The 20,969-nt window shown below is 44.2% G+C and overlaps 1 protein-coding gene across 1 annotated transcript in view; it reads right to left on the reverse strand.

Moving 5' to 3' along the window:
* The window catches only part of COL5A2 (collagen type V alpha 2 chain), a 208,390-nt gene that overhangs the window by 166,606 nt on the left and 20,815 nt on the right, over positions 1-20,969 (reverse strand). Inside the window, exons 4-5 of the mRNA XM_081023312.1 lie at positions 12,476-12,584; positions 10,289-10,336 (exon numbers count right to left, since the gene is read on the reverse strand). Of these exons, the coding sequence (XP_080879438.1) occupies positions 10,289-10,336; positions 12,476-12,557 (130 nt within the window). The 5' untranslated portion in view covers positions 12,558-12,584. The remainder of the gene's footprint in view (positions 1-10,288; positions 10,337-12,475; positions 12,585-20,969) is intronic.

Consider the following 20,969-nt stretch of genomic DNA (forward strand, 5'->3'; position numbering starts at 1 on the left):
AGGCCAGACTCCCACTAAGTTGATTGACAGTCCCAATCAAATCGTGTGTGTGCACTGCGTCATGTGATCGGTTACCTGGGCCCCGACCATATTTTATTCAAGTTGGCACCCCTGGCTCCAACTTTCTAGTTGTTGCAAAATAATCGTAACAAATGCTCTTGAAACACATTGGTTCGTTACCATGACTGAGACCTTTTTCAAGGACCATAAGGGACTCAGCTACATTAGACAAAAAACAGTGCTTTGAATGTGTTATAAACATGCAGCACCAGATGGCGCTGGAGAGCAAAAAAAATTATTTGAGATTCTACATAGCGTTTTTTCCCCTTTGTTATAACAATTTAATTTTTGACTTATTTATAGCGTTTCCCCCCCTGTGTATAGATCCACCCAAGCTGTGCTCAATTGGCATGTTAAACATTCAGGGCTGGATCCAGAGGCACTCTTCTGTATACAGCTTTTTCTGACTCCACTTGAGCTCCTAGCATGAGAAAAGAACTGAACCCTAGAGGTGTCCTTCCACTGGTGCCAGGAATTTTGCAATCTCTTGCACTAGCTCTTGTACATTGCTCCTTATGTTCTAAACCTGTTTTATGATGGCACCTCCAATGTACATCTGTACATGTTTGCTCACTGCTCAGTATTTCATGGTCCAGAGGTTTATACACATTTATAAAGTCACTTGACTTCCACTAGCTCTAGCGCAAAAAATCATGAACAGCACCATTGCCAGAACCTATTCCTCCAGACAGTGCATGTCTGGATCTGACCTTCAGTCATCTAGAAAACAACTTAAGAATGGGGGGCAAAAACCACACACCCGGCGTTTGAAACATGCTCGTTAGCTGGAATTTGATGTGCCTCTTTTACGGCCCACTTTTTATGATATACAAGTTGCATACGAGTTGCCACATTGTAAACAGTTGGCTTTGCATCCAGAAGCCCCTCTGCCTCCCTCTGCAACACACACATTCACAAAAGAAGCCATTATTTAGGATGTCTCATAAAGCAACAGATCCTGTGTGGTCTAATCACTGAAATAACCGAGAGAGAGAGAAAACAAGGGGCTGCTAGAGGTTCTAATCCCCATCATCATGGCTAAGCCATTTAACCTCCTGTGGCTCAATTAGCTCAGCTGGAAATTTGGGTGGGTTCTACTTAAAAACAGATGCTACCTCTGAGCTGGGTTTTCCTAGGTAAGCATATAGCAAAATAGCTGCTTTTTGGCAGAGGTTTTGGTTTTCCATGGGGTTTGGGGGGGGGGAGCTGGTATGGAAAATAATATGAAAATAGGACATTTTGTAGCAAGGCCCAATAATTCTGTGCTAATAAAAATGGTACATTAAAAAGGTAAAGGACCCCTAACCATTAAGTCCAGTCGCGAACATCTCTGGGTTTACGGCGCTCATCTCGCTGGCCGAGGGAGTCGACGTTTGTCCACAGACAGTTTTTCCAGGTCATGTGGCCAGCATGACTAAGCCGCTTCTGGTGAACCAGAGCAGCGCACAGAAACACCATTTACCTTCCCTCCAGAGTGGTACCTATTTATCTACTTGCACTTTGACATGCTTTTGAACTGCTAGGTGGGCAGGAGCAGGGACCGAGAAACGGGAGCTCACCCTATCGTGGGGATTCAAACCGCTGACCTTCCAATTGGCAAGCCCTAGGCTCAGTGGTTTAGACCACAGCATCATATATGCCACAAAGCTAAGAATGTCCTTTGAGATGCAATTAATGTGATATTACTCTTGGGGATATTAGGCAAGAAAGGATATTAGGAGCATAACTCACATCTTTTAGCCCAAATCGTTCATTTAGAAGCAAGTGTCACTCTTTCCAATAGGACTAACTCAATGTAAGATTTGTGGTTGCTACTCAAAAACTGAGAAGAATGTTCATCAAGGATAATATGGTAGACTGTAAAGATCTAATCGTCAATGAAATGTAGAAACACATGTGTTTTGGTTTGCATTTCAAAATATATATGTACGGCTAATGCTGTCTTTTAATGGTGTGTCTATGCACATTCTGCATAGTATGGATAGGATGTATATTTCTTTTTAGTGATGGTCAAAATGACCAGGATGGTCACAACAACAAAATAAACCATAGGACTCACTCCCAAGTTAAGGACCTATCCACACCTGCATTTCTCCCGCCACTTTTCCCGAGGGATACCTGATCTTTGGTGCTGAAACAGAACAAATGGCAATTGGATTTTTCGCAGGTTGCCATTTGTTCCGATTTAGCACTAAAGAGCAGGTTTTCCAGGGGCAAAGTGCAGAACAAGCAGAAAACTTCTCGGACCCATGCTTTCTCGGCACAGGAAAAGCTGAAGTGCGGAAAAGCCCTACATATGTATCGGATTGCAACCTAACCTGCCAAACGAAAGACCACACTTCTGATTTGGTGAGCACTAGGCATAAGAAACACATTTGGCATGGTCAGTGATGGCTGATTAATTAGGGCAGATGAGGCTCTGCCCCAAAACGCCCAGCCAGCCCTAATCTGCCTGCCTTCTTTCTTACATTCAGTCCAGGCCTGCGCTGTCAGCTTTCTCCACCTTTGCATCAGTGCTGACATCTCATCAAGAAGGATAGAGGCCAAGGAAGAATTAGTTACCCCATCTGCCATTGGCTCCATCATCTGCTGGGCTCTCAGCTTTCTGCCCTTCCAGTGCCAATGGACACAAGGTACCAGATCTGGCCCTCTGGTCAGATCCTCCTCCCCGCCCATAGCAAAGGAGCCTTATAACTGGAGTGGGGGAGGGAACAGGAATTAGAGCATTAGAGATAAAGCCAGATCACATTCTGAAACATTTTTCTCCTGGATACGCTCAACAGACAGGCTTTATGTGCTTGTCCCAGGTCTAATGCAATGGTTCTCAATCTACTCTTTAGATGTGATTGCAGGAAGGCAGTGGCAATTGGTTCCACTGGCCTCTCTCACCGTCGAGCAACATGGTGATTGCAGGAAGAGGAAAAGGGAAGTCACAGCTGTAAGCTGGTCCCTTGCACTTCTATAGAGCTGGCCAGTCAGAGTAGACAATATTGGGTGAGACAGCTTCCTATTTTCCAGTGTTCAGGGGCCTGCAATATGGTTTGCATAGGGTTCATTAATCCATCCCAGTCGTCTTCTTTTCCCCCACGTGCCAGCAACACTGGTTTTATACCATTTTTAAAAATACATTCCTAGTTATATTATATCATGATTTTCCATGGGAAACAGATCCTTCAGAGGAGTCATTGTTGAGAAAGCAGGAATTGCACATTTTTCCAACTGTTGCTGCTTCTCTTTGCTGGATCTGGAAATCATTAGTAGAAGTCATGATCTATTGCAATAGTTTGCCAATTCTTTTCAGTGAAATTTCTGTATTCTCTGTACAGAAGGGAGCTTGTAGATCATTATGCTGTAATCAAGGCCCCCAATTGAACCAGGGTCTCCAAGCTATACTTAATCCAACCTCGGAGCACGTACTGATTCAGCTGTGTTCAACCTTATGCCAAATTCAAAGTGGAAGGATTTGATAAATGCTGTTCCTGCTATCACACTGTCCAGTACTCAATGGCTGATTGGCCTACTACAGGTCATGGTTTAGCAACCATCTGCTTTCCCTTCCTCATGTCATAGAAAATATAATAGCACAGCATAAAATCTATAGCATCCATTATACTGTAACTATTTCCAATGCTGACATAGTAAAAGGTAAAAGGCAAAGGACCCCTGGATAGTAATGTCCAGTCAAAGGCAACTTTGGGGTTCAGCGCTCATCTTGCTTTTCAGGCCAAGAGAGTCGGTGTTTGTCCACAGACAGCCTTCCAGGTCATGTGGCCAGCATGACTAAACCTCTTCTGGCACAACGGAACACCGTAATGAGTGCCAGAAAGCACTGAAACACTGTTTACCTTCCTGCCACAGTGGTACCTATTTATCTACTTGCACTGGTATGCTTTCGAACTGCTAGGTTGGCAGGAGCTGGGACAGAGCATTGGGAGTTCATCCCGTTACATGGATTCAAACTGCCCACCTTCCAATCAGCCTAAGAGACATAGTATGAGCACTATAACTGTGCTTAAAGGAACAGCACTGGCTATAAAATCACCTACCAAGATCCTGCCACAGTTGTAAACAGATCTGTGTTTTGTGATCAGATATATGTTTTTTAAGTTTAATTGGTGGTATTCAACTAGCTCAGAGCAGACCCAATGAAATTAATGACCATGACTAAGTGAGGTCCCTTGATTTTAATGGGCTTCCTGTGAGTAAAACTTGGATGAACAACACCCAAACATCTCTCTCTCTCTCTCTCTCTCTCTCTCTCTCTCACACACACACACACACACACACACACACACAGTACATACTGTATAATTTTGCATGAGATTCTTTGATTCCTAGTTAATTCCAGGTGTGATTCAAAGTACTGATATTGACCTTTCAAGCCATCAGCAAGAGCACTGAAGAGAACACATACCTGTCTACACTTTAATGTAACTAAGGGAAGTGATTCATAAACACAACTAAAGGCTACGATAAACATCCACCAAGAACAGAACACCACATCTATTGCCATATCACATCCATAACACACAGTGTGGGGATGGGGAACTTTTTTTCAACTGGAGGCCAAATTCCTAGAAGTGGGTGGGGCCTGCTGCGTTCCCACTCTCTCACATAAACCTTTATCCACATACATCCATATTTAACCCTTCTTGTATCTAGCATTTTGCCAGCCCATCCATCTGTCCATTCATTCTTGGACACATCTGTCCACATATACTCATTTTCTCTGCCATGTGCACACAACAATTAACCTTGGAAATAAAAGCCATGGAGCTTTTTCAAGTCTAACTGCTGGGGGGCAGGGGGTGGTCTTTGTGAAAATCACAGGGCCCTTCCCTTTCCTTTCCTCTCCTCAACCCAACTGGCTCCATGCTGCAGTTAAGCTGAAAAACAGTTTCCCATTACAGCTAAAGGAAGGTTTTCTTAAAACAATCAAATTTCCATACGGGGGCATTGAGAGAGAGAGAGCAGGAAAGGTTGTGGGAAGAATGGGGAGGCCCCACGGTCTAAAAGTTCCCCTCCCCTGTCCAATAGAACTTACCCATGTGCTGATGTCACAATGTTCCATGTTTCCTTCAGATCCTGCCTATGTCAGCCAACGTTGTTGAGTAAAGGAAGGAAAACTCAATACAGTGGTCCCTTAGTTCTCGAACGGCTTAGTTGACGAACAAATTGGCTCCCGGACGTTGCAAACCCAGAAATAAGTGTTCCGGTTTGCAAACGTTTTTCGGAAGCCAAACATCCGACATGGCTTCCGCTTGAATGCAGGAAACTCCTGCAGCCAATCAGAAGCCACGCCTTGGTTTTTGAACAGTTTCGGAAGTCAAACGTACTCCCAGAACGGATTAAGTTCAAGAACCAAGATTCCCCTGTACTACAATGTCAGAGCATGGGTACTGTATGGATGCAAGAGAGTGGTGAGCTGAAGGCATGGGTGCCTTTTTGCTGACACCAGTGCATTTAGCGCAATGTTTAGAATTCCCCCGTGCTCATCAGAGCCTGTGCACCTCCTTGGCATTCTGGGGCCAGCCTGATGATGAGAAGTTTCTAATGTGGATCTCTCCACGCAAAGAAGCTCTTCCAGCAGCTTCATCACAGGCTTTATAAATACTGTACCTTTATGCAAGTTTCCGTAGTGTAGTGGTTATCACGTTCGCCTAACACACGAAAGGTTCCATGTGAGAAACCGGGCAGAAACAGAAAAAGATAAATACTGTACCTTTCAATTCTACAAGGGAGAGATGGGAAACCTGTGATTCCCCCAGATATTATTTAACTACAGCCCTCGATGGAAGGAGGATTCAGCTTGTGCCGTAGAACCCTCTACCGCCCACCTAGAATCCTGAAACACCCACTAGTGAGTGGTGGGGACCAGGTTGACAACCCCTGGCTTAAACAAAACTGAACAGAAAATAGGTCATAATTTGCCTTCACGGTTCATGAAAGTCAACCCTTTGCAATCAAGCTCAAATAATCACCACAGCGCTGGATTCAGTTTATTAAAATGAGCAGAGGTGAAGTCTGAGTAGGCCAGAACTTCCAAGATAGAAACATCTGGCAACTGCCCATGGGGAGGAAATGTGGAATGAGGTATGTGGCGTGGAAGGTCTGGGGCAGGGCCTTTCCAGTGGCACCTCCTGTGATGACTTGGCCACTGTTCTCCATGCTCTGATAACCTCCAGACTAGATGTCTGCACTGCGCTCTACATGGGTCTTCTCTTGGAAACCATAACAAAATTTCAACTGTCAAAGATGCAGCAGCCAGATTACTGGCTGGAGTTCCATTTAGAGCACACATACAGCTACACTGGTTGCCAGTTTGCTCCTGGGTCCAATTCAAGGTGCTCATGTTAGTGCTTAAAGCATTAAGCAACTTAGGCCACAAATACCTGAAAGAACTTCTCTATCCCAATTAACCTTCTCACAGACCCTCCAAGTGTCCCTGTTTTCCAGGGACGTCCCCTGATTTAGAGGAGCTGTCCCGGTTTCTGATTTGATCCTGGCATGTCCCACTTTTCCTTAGGATGTCCCTATTTTCATTGGAGAAATGTTGGAGGCTATGGAGTTATCTGATGCCCGAGCTGTCTGAAGACAATCTTGTATAAGGAAGTTTTTTTTAATGTTTAATGTTTTATTATGTGGCTGGGGCCACCCAGTAAGATGTGTGGGGTATAGATAGTAAAATTATCATTATGGAATGGGACGTCCCTATTTTCATTGGAGAAATGTTGGAGGGTATGTTCTCAGGGATGGAGATCAGCAGAAGGACAATCTTGGCAGTTCTGCTGCCCTCAGAAGTGTGGGGACTGGCAGCCCAGAAGAAGGCCTTCTCTGTGGCAGCCTCTAAATTGTATAACGCCTTCCCCATAGGTGTGTCTGGCACCTTAATTGTACAGCTTTCATCATACCCTGACCTTTACCAGTTAAGGCATGTGTGTGCTGTGGGGGGGGGGGACTGATTATTTTGTTGACTTTATACTGTTCCGTTCCATTTAGAATGGTTTTACTTGTTTTCTAATTTTAACAGTTTTATCTTTATCTTATAAAAATGCATGTTAGATTGTTGTAACCTTCCCTGAGGCCTTATGGAGAACACAGGATATAAATCTTATAAATAAGTATGTAGAACTCCATCCCTGCAGAAGTGTGTTAGGCCTCATCTCTATATAAGTGCAGGCGATTAGTTAAAATGTCCCCCTTTCAGCAGGCGTTTGGAGGAAGAGGAGACCTGATTGGATAAATTGATTAGTGCACTGCTGCTGCTATTAGTAAATTGATGTGGGTTTTATGCATTTAGAGGTTATGCTATTTTTTGCATTGTTTTGAACTGGTTTGATTTTGCTGTAAACCACCCTTTGGCTTGTACAAAGGATGGGCTATAAATCATCTAAACGGAATCTAAATTCAAGGTAAGTGGTGCGGTTAGGCCACATTCAACTATGTCGTCCTGAAAACTAGCGAACAAGTCATAGTAAAGGTAAAGGGACCCCTGACCATTAGGTCCAGTCGTGGCCGACTCTGGGGTTGTGGCACTCATCTCGCTATATTGGCTGAGGGAGCCAGCGTACAGCTTCCGGGTCATGTGGCCAGCATGACTAAGCCACTTCTGGCGAACCAGAGCAGCACACAGAAACGCCGTTTAGCTTCCTGCCAGAGCGGTAACTATTTATCTACTTGCACTTTGACGTGCTTTCAAATTGCTAGGTTGGCAGGAGACGGGACCGAGCAATGGGAGCTCACCCCGTCGCGGGGATTTGAACCGCCAGCCTTCCGATTGGCAAGTCCTAGGCTCTGTGGTTTAACCCACAGCACCACCCGCGTCCCTAGACAGAGAACCCCCTAAAAAGAAGTGGGATAGCACCCCACCTGACTTTCAGCACTTCTGCTGAAGAAAAGTGAGACCTCCAGCCATCCATACGCACATTAAGGATGAGTGCAGTCAACAGAACTCAACCAGAATAGTAGCAAACGATGCCAACCCAGCTGGAGCTGAGGAGCTGAGGAGGTCTGGAAAGGTGCACGATCTTAAAAACTCGCCAGCACATCTCACAAATTGTCCAATTTAAGGGAACAGCCTGTTCCGCTTCAGAGCAGGCACTTTTGGAAGTATGCAGAGACAACGCTACCATAAAGGCCTAGGAACCAGGAGGCATGTGTCCAGAGGAAGCTTTAGGGAAGATTCTAGTTTCCCAATCCTATTGGAGCTCTCCCATGAGTATACTCTCAGTGCTGCCTCCAGACACCGCATTGCCATCTGGGACTGCAACATACCCTAGTGTAGAGGCAGCAGCAAAAGTAGCAAGCTAGGGAATCAGCAACACCCACAGCTGGCTGGCCAATATGCCACGCATTGGCTGGCCTTGCTGTAATCCCACATTAAATAAAACTACTACAATGACTTACAAAACACACGCTTTCTGCATCATGGATCGTGTCATTAGATAATCCCTACCACAAAACAAGCTGGTGTTTCCTGTGAAAATGAGGTTGCAGATGTGCTCCTCCAAGTCTTGAATCCAAGGCAACTCATATAGTTTTAAACGTGTAGTAAAACCGCTAGGCAGAAGGGACAATAACCGAATAGGCTACGGTCATGCCATAAAATAGTTCACATTCTGGCCTGCCAAGTCATCCTCATCTGCTCAGTTTAAAACCTCTCCGCGTGTAATATCCATTAGCAAATGTGTTGCAATGCATCATCCCTGGCTCACCCCAGGGTTTCCATAACAGAAACAAACAGACAAATGGCATGTACTAACCTAGCCCTTCAGAAATCTCGCTCGCTGGAAGCATGCTTTCTTATTTACTTTGAAGTTAAAACTTTGTGCTCCAGCTTCCCTTTTCTACTTTCGACAAAATGGTGTTGTAGTTGCAATCCTAAGCATGTTTGCTAGGGAACGAGACCTATTGGAAAAAGCGAGACTTACTCGTGGGTAAGCATGCATAGGATCGCTCTGTAAAACCCACTCAACCTAATTACACCTCTGTGTACAGATGGCTTCGGAGGGGGCTGTGTGTTTCCCATTGTCTTCCCATTTCAAATCGGTTCTGTCTGAAGCCCTGGTGCAAATCATCTTGCGCCAGCTGAGAAGGTTACATAAAGGCTCTGCCGGTCTGCTTGCACAGTGTACAGAACTGGAAAAAGGCTTGTCTTCCTTTGCAAGAGGAGGGAGGAACCCTCTGACCTGGTTCAAACCTGAACCACGTATCAAGCATTTTACTGCATTCTGTACAAAGACAATTGTGCATCCTGCTAACACCGTTTTAACAACGCAATCCAGTAGTTTGCAAGCAATCTTTATATATGTTTCACCTTATTCTCAGTTCCAATTTGTGACAAATATATCACATCCCACGAGGGACACTTTCACTGCCACATGCGACTTTCCAGCTAGCCAAAATGTATTAAGACAGCAGAATCTACCTATTATGAAACCCTCCCAAAATTTGCATTTTAATTGATACAAATAGGAAGCAAACAGGCCAGCTGAAAAGGAAACCATCTCCAATGCCACGAAGACAAGTACCCGAGCCTCCTAACTTCCTGTCCTCTCTAACATCAGGGGACAAAATGCCAATATCCAGATAACACAGAAGTCTGAAGGGTGGGAGCACAATATGTCAGAAGTCTGGATTCCGTCAAGCCCAAGTCGCTGGGCAACAGGGAGACAGCTCTCTCTCCCGAAAAGAGAAAGAGAAAAGCAGAGAAAAGGAGAATAAAGTTCTGTGTAATTCTCTCAAACAAAGAATGGAATAAAACAGATGTAGTTCAGGCAGTGCATAAGGACTCCACCCTTCCAAGTCCTTGTGTTTACTTCTCTCTCTCTCTCTCCTCAAAATGTTCCAAAAGTTTCATCCCTACCACTCTCTTTTGTTGCAACACACACACACAAAATAAAACTTTCCACAATCTCACCCAGAGGGGTAATGCCAAGTAACAGGATTTTTCACTGCAGAGATTTTTTTTTTCCCCTCTCGTTTGCTTTGTTGCATATTTCATTGTTCTTTACTTACTCCCGTGTTTGCACAGAAAGCAAAAGACGTTTCAACTTTTAAAACCCATCTCCAGCCCGTTTCTTTTCAAGCCCCCATTTCACAACAGTGACACACAGGGGAGAGACCACACTGACACACGCACGTAGCCCCTTCCAGACTTCCCGATCCACTGTTACTCAACGTATGCAAGCAACAAAAGAAGAAGAATTTTTTAAGAAAAAAAACTTACCCCCTTCAAACTCTTCTTCCTCTTGTGTTCGTATTGTTCGCAAACATCCTAGAAAAGCAATAAGAATGACCAAAGTTCTTCTTTGAGTCCAGGTTGCCATCATGTCTAAATATTAGACATGTATATGCTCCTCCTGGGGCGGGCGGGCGGGGGGGGGGGATGAAAAAAAAAGTGTAAAAATATTATTTGAACACCATGAAGCCAGCTCTTTTCCTTTCAGCACTCACGCAGGATGAAACAGAAAAGAAGTCTGCCAGTTCCCGATGCTTGCTTGCTTTAAAAAAAAGAAAGAAAAAAACTGCACTAGCTCTCGCAGAGTCTGCAAACACCCCCCCCCCCCAGTGATGCAGCTTTAAATAGGAAGAATGCTGCCTCCACGTTTTTTCCTGCCCCTTTTCAGTTTCTTGAGGCTCATAATCATCCAGTCCCTGGCAAGAAATAGCGTGATTGATGGTAAACAACCGAATCAGAACTCGCTTCACGCTCTCCGCTCAAACTTTTTCCCTCTATTATTATTTTTTTTTAACATGCACAGTTTTTGAGAGGAGGTTTGGTTTTGTGTCCCCCCCCCCCCTCTCTGCTGTTGTTCAGGAAAAGATCTCCTATGTAAAGAATTTATTGGGAGCAGAACATACTTGGCGGAGGTAAGATGACTCTACCACTCGCACTCTTGGAAGGAGGAGAAGGGAGGCTGAGATGCTGAGACACTCTTTATATAGTAAAGGGCCAGGGAAAGGGAGACCTAGCCCCCCTCTTCCAAGCTTCTGGGAAGAGGCTTCACACACACACACACACACACACACACACACACACACACAGCTTTTCCTTGTTGATGACTGTCTGGAAGTTTTAACCATTCCCCTTTCCCTCTAGCTGCTGCATTCTCTAAGGCTACCCTAGTCTCCTAGGTGACCGTGAAAGCTGCCCCTCTCTCCCTCCCTTAATGGTGGCAGGGAAATCCAGTGTGCAAACTCGTCATTTCTATGCCCGGGGCAGGCTCTAGACCATGCAACGGAGGTTCAAGAAAGGCTGTGGGCCTTTAAGTGTTGCCGAAATTTGATGGCCTCACCTGCTGATACGCCCCAGTTCCGCGGCTGCTGTGCAAAACAAACACGCAAACACACAAAAACAAGTCGACTGACTGCCAGTGCTCTCCGTTTTCCTCCCTTGACCACCAGCAATTTTTTAATACATCCCCATGACAAGGGACCACAAAATCGGATGGACAAGGGGCTGCTTCTCATGTTAGACCTTTGTCACATTCACAGCATGGCTTACTTCCAAGGAATCCTGGAAACCACTCGCAGATCTACAATTCCCATCACTCTTAACAAACTACAGTTCCCAAGGTTCCTTGCAGGGAGTACGTGCTTTAAATACTTTTTGTGGGGGGTGACTTGACACACCAGCAACCCTCTGTTTGGCCCTACCGTTTGGCTCCTTGGAAAACGAGCGATGGATTACCGTGAAAATGGCAGAGTTTAGACTTCCTGCTTTCGTCCCCAGTTGTTCTGTGTCATCCGTTGCTGGCTAACCGTAATTCAAAGATAACTGGTGGGCAGAAAGAGGTGTCTAGCTCATCTTCTGCTCACAGAATCCCTTCCAGAGCTGGTCCCCTTGAGGCCCCCATCTTCACCTTAGCATCAAAGCCAACTTGGGAGGGGGGGGGAAGTAAGATGTGAAAAGGTGTACATCCCCTATCTGCCCGCAGACTGTCTCACCAGAGTGGTGCATGCTCTGGTTATCTCTTCTGTGGAGGGGTCAGGTTTCCATCTAGCATTTGTGGCACTGCCACTCCCTCTGGCCTGGGACCCATTCAGCCTCAGTGTCAGAGGTTGAACTCCCCCTGGCTGTGGATGGTCTCTCCTCAGTCTTTGTAGCATGATCCTGGCTTCTTTTTTTACCCAGATGGAGTCTGGCCCAGGGCTTGGTGTAATGTCAGGTCCTCCTTCAGTGAGGAGTCCCATGGCTAAGGCAACTAGTGATCCACCTCTGGTGCCAAGCCTGAGGACAATTTGGGCTCTTGCTTCCAAGATGCCTACCTGTGTTTATGCCTGTAACTCAGTGGTTTCAACAGTAGAATGCAAAGGGTATCCATTTAGGGTATTTGTGGGATGGAGGAGAAGCCAAGCCGTTAGACCAGAACAAGCCCCCACTGGTCCACAGACTCCTAGTTATTCCACTTACCTGGGCCCGCCACAGCAGAGGAAGCAACCTGAGTTGATTCGGCAAAGCCTAACTTTCCTGGTCCCTCTGCCTGAGACCCCATCAAGAAAGATTAGTCCTTCTGCAAGACCTGCCAAGGAAAACAAGGAACTTATTTATGTATGCTACAACAGCTGCAAGAGTCTTGATAGCACAAGGATGGATGAATGAATGAAGAAACCCCAAGAAAAGAACAGTGGCAAGAGAAATTGATGGACTACGCAGAACAGGCCGAATTGACATACAAATTGTGAGACAAGGACAACTGTAACTTCAAGGAAGAATGGGAACTTTATACAAACTATCTAAAAACAAAACAAACTGAATTGGACTCCTTGGCAGGTTTTGAATAAACATACACAAATTTATTGTTGATAGGATGAACATGAAGGATAGATATGTAAGGATACAGTGGTACCTCGGGATGCAAACGGGGTCCGTTCCGGAGCCCTGTTCGCATCCTGAATGGAACATAAGATGCGATGGCGCGTCTGCGCAGGTCGTGTTTTGCCACTTTCACACATGCGCGTGACGTCATTTTGAGCGTCTGCGCATGCGCGAGCGGCGAAACCCTGAAGTAACACGCTCCGTTACTTCCGGGTTGCCGCAGAGCGCAACGCAAAAGGGCTCAACCTGAAGCACATTCAACCCAAGGTATGACTGTATATATAATTTTATAATATGCAGAGAAAATATGGACAGCGAAATCAAGGAAAGGAGCTGAGGGAAGTTCATGGGGGCGGAATTATGTAGGTGATTGTATAATTTGTTGTGTGGAAATTGAGCAATAAAACAATATTTTTTAAAAAAAGAAAGAAAGATTAGTCCTTCTGCACTGGTGGAATAATCACATTCCACTTTCTGTAGAAGAACTAAGTTACCCAGTGAAGCTGCTGATTCTCCAGGCTAGGGAGGACCCAAGGAGCCTTAGAGGTCTCTCATCTTCCCTCCCTGCGCACTGTGATTCTGATAGCAATTGGAGACCCCTGCAGCTATAATTAATTTAAGAAAAACAAGAGAGATAGCTGCATGTCTCACATCAAGCCTAATCAGTAATTTGTGATCATTCTGACTGCTGGGGCTGCAAAGGGCTGGATGATAAAATATGTGTGGAACAAGTCAGTTTCAAGGTCCTTTTTTCTAGGAAAACCTGACAGGGAGGCTAGGGAAAGGAGGGGTTAGGAAGCAAGCAAAGTACTGGGTGTTGTTGTTGGGGGGGGGGCGTGGTTTAAACAATTTTTATTTTTTTCCAACAACCAAACACAAACAGTGAAACCCCCCAGGCAGCTGATACATTGGGTATACATAATCAATAATAACATATTCAAATCAACCATATGCACAATTTTATATACGTTAACACTCCTCCATCCACAAGGTTTATTTAACTTTTAACATTTTAATTGCCCCAAATTGTTCAAACCTACCCAAATAATTCAATATCTTCCCAAACCAATCCTCCTCTTTCTCACTGACCTTAAACCCTTTCATTCTGTGTATCTTCACAGTTAGATATTCTAAAATTATAATATTATTCAGTTTTTTCCTCCATTGGTTCACCCCTAGCTCTTCTGTATTTTACCAGTTACTCGCTATAAACTGTCTGGCTGCAGTTACCGTCAATTTTACCCATTTACATTCCTCTTTTGTTTTTAATTTGGCGCTACTCAGACTAACAAGAACCATTAATTTAGATATTCCCACCTTCCTACCAACAATTCCAGATATTTCTATACCAATCTGTTTCCGAAATTCATTAACTAACAGACAATCCCACCACAAAGCAAAGTACTGGTAAACAGAGTGAGAAGAAATCCCATGAGATAGGGGATCTAAGTGACCAGAGAGGCATAAAGTCTGAAAGATGGGGTGCAGACTACTGAGGGGAAGACAGAAGCTTGGGGGAAAGAGGTGGAAAAGAAGGTCAAGTGTGACAGGAAGTTGTGGAAATGAAGGATCAGTGAAAGAGGGGCCATGGAGGAACATCAGACAAAGAAAGAGGGGCCTAAGGAACTGCAGAAGAAACTCAGAAAGAGGCAAAAGGGGCGGTGCACTGTTGGCAGAGAAAGAGGGAACAAGACTATGGCTGAATACACAATATGAAGAGCATGCTTCACCAAAGAATCCTAGGAACTGTAGCTTGTTAAGGGTGCTGGGAACTGTAGCTCTGTGTGAGGTAAACTACAGTTTCCATATTTCATTGGGTGTGGGGAAGCAGGGCCGTCTTACCCATAGGCGCTAGGGGTGCGGGGCACCTGGGCACTGGGATCTCAGGGGTGCCAGGCCGAAAGTCCGGGGCCCGAGAGTTGAGTTCAGGGAAGAGCCCGCCTGTCGGTTGGAGTGCCACAGCGGGCTCTGCTGCTGCAGGAGGCTCTGCGCTGCGAGTTCGGAGGCGACGGAGCCAGCAAGACGCTGAGGCGGCCGGCCGGCTCCAGCCTTCTGCGCTCCTGGGACTGGGCAACTGGGAGGGGCGCCGGGCAGATCTTTGCACCCCGGCACCACATGCTTAAGACCAGGGGTAGGCAACCTAAAGCCGGGGGCCAGATGTGGCAATCTCCTTCTCAATCTAGCCCACGGACGGTCCAGGAATCAGCGTGTTTTTACATGAGTAGAATGTGTCCTTTTATTTAAAATGCATCTCTGGGTTATTTGTGGGGCCTGCCTGGTGTTTTTACATGAGTAGAATGTATGCTTTTATTTAAAATGCATCTCTGGGTTATTTGTGGGTCATAGGAATTCATTCATTTATTTATTTTTCAAAATATAGCCCTGCCCACCAAATGGTCTGAGGGACGGTGGACCGGCCCACGCCTGAAAAAGGTTGCTGACCCCTACTTAAGACAACCCGGGGGGGGGAAGCATGGTGTTTCAAATGTATGGTGCAAATGCAGCCTAATCCTCATCCTCAAAAGCTGCCTGTATCTTTTAGAGTTGTATGGAAGTGAAACTTATGGTGGAGCTTCCCTCATCACTCATCACTGAATGTTCTCTCACATATGTTCAAAACAGTTTTTTGGGGTTTTTTACTAAAACGTTAGCTTTTTTGGAATGGAAAAGAACATGACAAAAAAAAAAAAACCAACCACTGCAATCAATTATAAACCTGACTTGCATACTTAAGAGGAGTGTTTTGGAACACACAACGGAATGAACATATCTCGTAGCAAAATCACAGTGAATAATGTATTGTGTGCAACAACTGTTCCACTACATAACAGGAATGTTTATCATACTAGATTTTTAGGTGGGTTGAGGAATTTTAATTTGTATACAGTAGGCTGTGGTAATAGAAGAAACTGCTTGTTTATTTTGGCACAATGATATGGCATGTTATTAGTGTGCAGAACTATTGGAGGTGTTTTGGCTAAATGAAGGTAAGAATCGCTATATATTTGTTACATTTATTTTTGACAAATGAGATCCAAATATTTGTTAAATCAAATAACGTGAGATCATCTGTTATATGCTGGCAGAAATTTACTTAACAGGTTGTGGAATTCTGGTTATTATTAGGGTCTGCAAGAAGATGTATATGTTTAGTCACACACCCAATCATTTTCACTATTAAAGATTGTATTTGTTTCATTACCCATTCATGAAAATTGCAGTTATTCCATTCTATATTTGTTTCATTACTCTCATTAGTTGCATTCGCATACAGATGACTCTGAAAGGTTTCTTATCTACAAAAGCGACAAAAGCCAGCAATGAGCACTAGAGATGTCAGACAGGGTTGTATGTTAGTGGCCCCTTTACTATTCAATCCATTTAGTAAGGACTAAAAAGAGGCTGATTCTTCCTTTATTAAGAACTCTAGCTTGAAGATCCAATGAAACTCTGATATCTGTCTGTTTAAGAGATTACTCCTTCTGTGTTATGGAAAAAGTGGCTGAATTCTTTCCCTCCCCAATACAAATTAGAAAGCATTCACTCTCCTTGGGTGAATCTATCAGTATTCTTATGTCATTTATTCTGTTCATATCACCTTTTATTGATGGCCATGATGCAATTATTCTACTGGTGAGAAGATTATTATCACCACCTAGCATTCAACATTCAGCCAACAAACCTTAGACCTTATTCCTACAGAAAAAGGCACCAGGGAAATACTGTGGCTCAGTACAGTGGTACCTCGGGTTAAGAACTTAATTCGTTCCGGAGGTCCGTTCTTAACCTGAAACTGTTCTTAACCTGAGGTACCACTTTAGCTAATGGGGCCTCCCGCTGCCGCTGCACCGCCACCGCACAATTTCTGTTCTCATCCTGAAGCAAAGTTCTTAACCCGAGCTACTATTTCTGGGTCTGTAACCTGAAGCGTCTGTAACCCGAGGTACCACTGTAGTAAGAAGCACCTGCATTTCTTGCAGAAGTTCCCCAAATTAAATCTCTCACGTATCCAGTTATATGGATCAGGTGAAAGGTGATTCAAAAGATATAAGTGTGTACCCAGTGACGTGTGAAAGGAAGTCCATTCATGCAGTAGAACTGCCCTTTCCTTCCTGCTGACCCCAAATTATGCTCCCTGGAGCAGATTTTAAGGGGGCTGGAGGGGGGTGTGGACAGGAAAGGGAAGTTCCATTTTGCAAGTGGAAGAGCAGCACTGGATATCCCCCATATCCCGGAGTGCTTGCAGAACTGCTGCCATCCAGAATAGCCAATGCTCACTTGATATGAGGCAGTTCCTTCAAGCAGGACTCACATCCGTCTGCAACTAACAGATACCCCACTTCCTAATCCCTGCTTCGGAGGGACTCTCCAGTTATTCAGATGCGAGGAAATGTACTAGTCTGCATCTGCTCCGAGGCACTTTCCTCTCTGCTTTTTATTAAGCGCTCCCAGGCTAATCTCAGCCTCCAAAAGCAGATACCAGTGTAAAGCTCAAACATTGTGTGTGTGTGTTTTTCCCCAAAGCTCTTGCATCCAGGGCATAATGCATTTGAGCGGTATTGCCTATTTACTTCCATACATTTATAGCCTACTTTTCTTCCATCGTGGAACTTAAGGCAGCATAAATGCAATTCCCAGGCAGGCACCCATCTAGACAGTTACTGGAGAGGGAGATGCGGGTGGCGCTGTGGTCTAAACCACTGAACCTCTTGGGCTTGCCGATCAGAAGATCGGCGGTTCAAATCCCCACAACGAGGTGAGCTCCCATTGCTCTGTCCCTGCCAACCTAGCAGTTTGAAAGCACGCCAATGCAAGTAGATAAATACCATATTGGCCTGAATATAAGCCTCACTTTTCCCATCAAATTCCAACAGTGAAAAGTTAAAGTGCGGCTTAAATTCGCTACCTTACAAAAATTGGCTTTTACGATATGGCTGCTGAAACAGACATACAGTAAAACGGAACGGATGTGAATGCCTGTGGAATTTTAAGGGAGAGGTCTATATTCGGGTATTGTCTTTTTTTCTTTTCCCCCCTTGAATTTTAAAGGTGCAGCTTATATTTGGGTGAGGCTTATATTGGGGCCAATACGGTAGGTACCCCTGTGGCGGAAAGGTAAATGACGTTTCCGTGCACTCTGGTTTGCATCACGGTGTTCCGTTATGCCAGAAGCGGTTAAGTCATGCTGGCCACATGACCCAGAAAGCTGTCTGTGGACAAATGCTGGCTCCATCGGCCTGAAAAGCGAGATGAGTGCCGCAACCGCATAGTCGCCTTTGACTGGACTTAACCGCCCAGGGGTCCTTTACCTTTTTTTTAGAGAGTGAGAGGTGTACATCTGTGGCTGTGTGTACATGAGTGTGTGCAAGAATGTGGCCACCTTTTATATTTTTCTTTGTAGTGTGGGGGGAGGAGGAGGAGGAGGAGAAAATAAAAATGTGCCCACTGGTCCAAAATGTTGGCAGCCTGACTTAGGGGGTTTTTCACTCACCCGATAAGGAAGCTAGCTTGTCCTTATTGAAGTGTTTAGCCAGTTATACTGATTTTCCGCTGCACCTTGCCTTGCAAGGAAACACTGCATGTATTTGAGGGTGAATAAACTCAGCAGGGCTGGCCTGCGATATTTTGCTGTTTGAGGCAAAAAAACCTACTGCAGTATCCCCTGTGGGTACAGGCACATCCCATAGCCATGCCCCCACTGCAGGAAGCACAGGCAAGGCAGTGGGAGGGCTCACCCTCAGAGGAGGCGAGTTACTCACTCCTCGGGTCCAGATCAGTTGCCTCACCTCACCTCATGGGTGGGCCGGCCCTGGAACTAAGTATTGTGTTCTAGAATATATACACACGCAGTCTGTAGTCCGCTGGCAGTAGGAGTACAATATGGGCATGTCTTTAAGTTAACATCTTACATTAAAAACCTGACAGTACCAAACTATTGAAGGCTTTTCACCAAAGCCAGACTAAACGTCTTTCCTTCTGCAGTGTTGGATGGCAGGTTGAGAGGAGCTCCCTACCAGGACAGACTTTGCTTGTGTGCTCAAGACATTGATTCCATAAAACATAGTTTGTTGCACTGTGCAAAATATGAGCAAGCCAGGGCTGAACTGATACTACCCTTGCTGGTACCTTTTCCAGGAAAATCAGAAGCTCATTATGTCAGGTTCCTATTGGAAGACCGGACAAATGCTAGAACATTAGCAGTGGCAAAGTTTTTATCGGTGGTTGCGAGAACCAATGATCCCTATATTCTGAACAAAAGGTTGGTTAACCTGGAGGTAGGCTGTATGAATTGTGTATTGCTTTGTAACGATTTGTTGGGTCTCTGGACCCTAATAAAAATTGATGATATATGCAAGAATCCTCTGCAACATGGTAGATTCTGAGGTGGAGGTGCTTGGCAGATAAAAGTGGATGCAGAAAGCAATCTCTGAATATAGGAACATTGAAAATCATGAGGGTCTTTTTGTTTTGTTTTGCTTTGCTTTGTTTTGCTTTGTTTTGTTTAAGCTTCATTTGCTGTCTTGGAAACAAGATAGTGGAATAGTCAAATCAACCAAAGCAGATACTAACTCTGGGCATGAGGACAGTGTACATCCTGACAAAAAGATGGTGGCAAATTGCCTGCTGATCTAAATGGTCCTGGCATGAATCAACTGACAAATGAGAATATTCTACTACGTTGAACCCTGGGACTCAGCTACATTGGCAAAGAAAAAGCGTTTTATATGTGTTGTACATGCATTATAACACTATGACACCAGATGGCGCTGTGGAGTTCCGTTTTTGCCCGCCCGATTTCTCATACAAAGTTCACAATACGTTTAACTGAAACGCTTATTTGGTGTAAGCGCTGAAGGTAGCTGAATTATTTCTTTGTGAGTTCTATTCCCCTACTCTTTGCTCAAAAGAACACCACGTTTTATCATATGTGGTGGGACTGCAAAAAGGTAAAAACTTATTGGGAAATAATATATAATGAGTTGAAGAAAATGTTGAAAATAACTTTTGTAAAAAAACCAGAGGTATCTTAGGCCAAGATATACCAAAAGAAAAGAGGACTTTATTTATGTATGCCACTACAGCTGCGAGAATGTTGATTGCACAAAATTGGAAGACAGGAGAAATACCAACTGAAGAACAATGGCAAGAGAAGTTGATGAACTATGCAGAATTGCCAAAAATGACAGACTACGAGAAAAAGACAACAGTGACTTTGAAAAAGAATGGGAACCATTTATATTATATTTGCAGCAACAAAGAAAGTCTATAGACTTGATGGCAGGATTTCAATAAACATTCACATCATTGGTATTAAAAATGTGTAGTAGATAGAGAAATATGGTGTACTTATTTTTATCCTTATGTTTTTAGGTTAGATGTTATTGTATAAATATGTTATTAGTACTTTTTCTTTTAGGAGGTAGCAAGATGAGTGAAAGGAGAAACAAATCAGAAGTGGAAGTTGGGGGAAGGGAGGGAGGAAGGAATGCATAGTAAATGTTATGAATATGAGATGTATGTACTGAATGAAAAAGAAAATTGAATAAAAATAAAAAGAACAAAAAAACACCACGTTAGGCTATCAAACTTTGGCTTTATTAACTCTTTGGCATTTTCCTCGGCACTGGTATTCCACATATGTTTAATTTTCTGTTTCATAAGAATTCGTGTAAACGTTGTTGGTTTTTTCCCCTTTTAAAATAAACAACTATTTCAGTTATTATTCTGTTGCCAGTGGATTAGAAGTATGTGATACATTGCGATAAAACACACTCACACAAAGAAAGCTTTAAAGAGCTAGTACACACCCACTCTGTTGGCTTCCTCACATAAGCCTGCATTGAATTCCAAAACTTCACTGAATTCAAAAGGCGTTTAGCACACACAAAGTTCAGTTCCAGAGAGAGAGAGAGAGAGAGAGAGAGAGAGAGAGAGAGATTGTAGAATATTGTGCATCTTTCCAACACAAAAGATTTAGATGACAATCTTCTACATTATCTATTGCCCTATGGATATTAAATTTGGGTCAGATGTAACATACTTTAGGACTATTGCATTCTATGCCAATAAAGGAGATTGATTGATTGAT

This window comes from Podarcis pityusensis (assembly GCF_964106645.2).
Source record: "Podarcis pityusensis genome assembly, chromosome: 1".
NCBI classification, from domain to species: Eukaryota; Metazoa; Chordata; class Lepidosauria; order Squamata; family Lacertidae; genus Podarcis; species Podarcis pityusensis.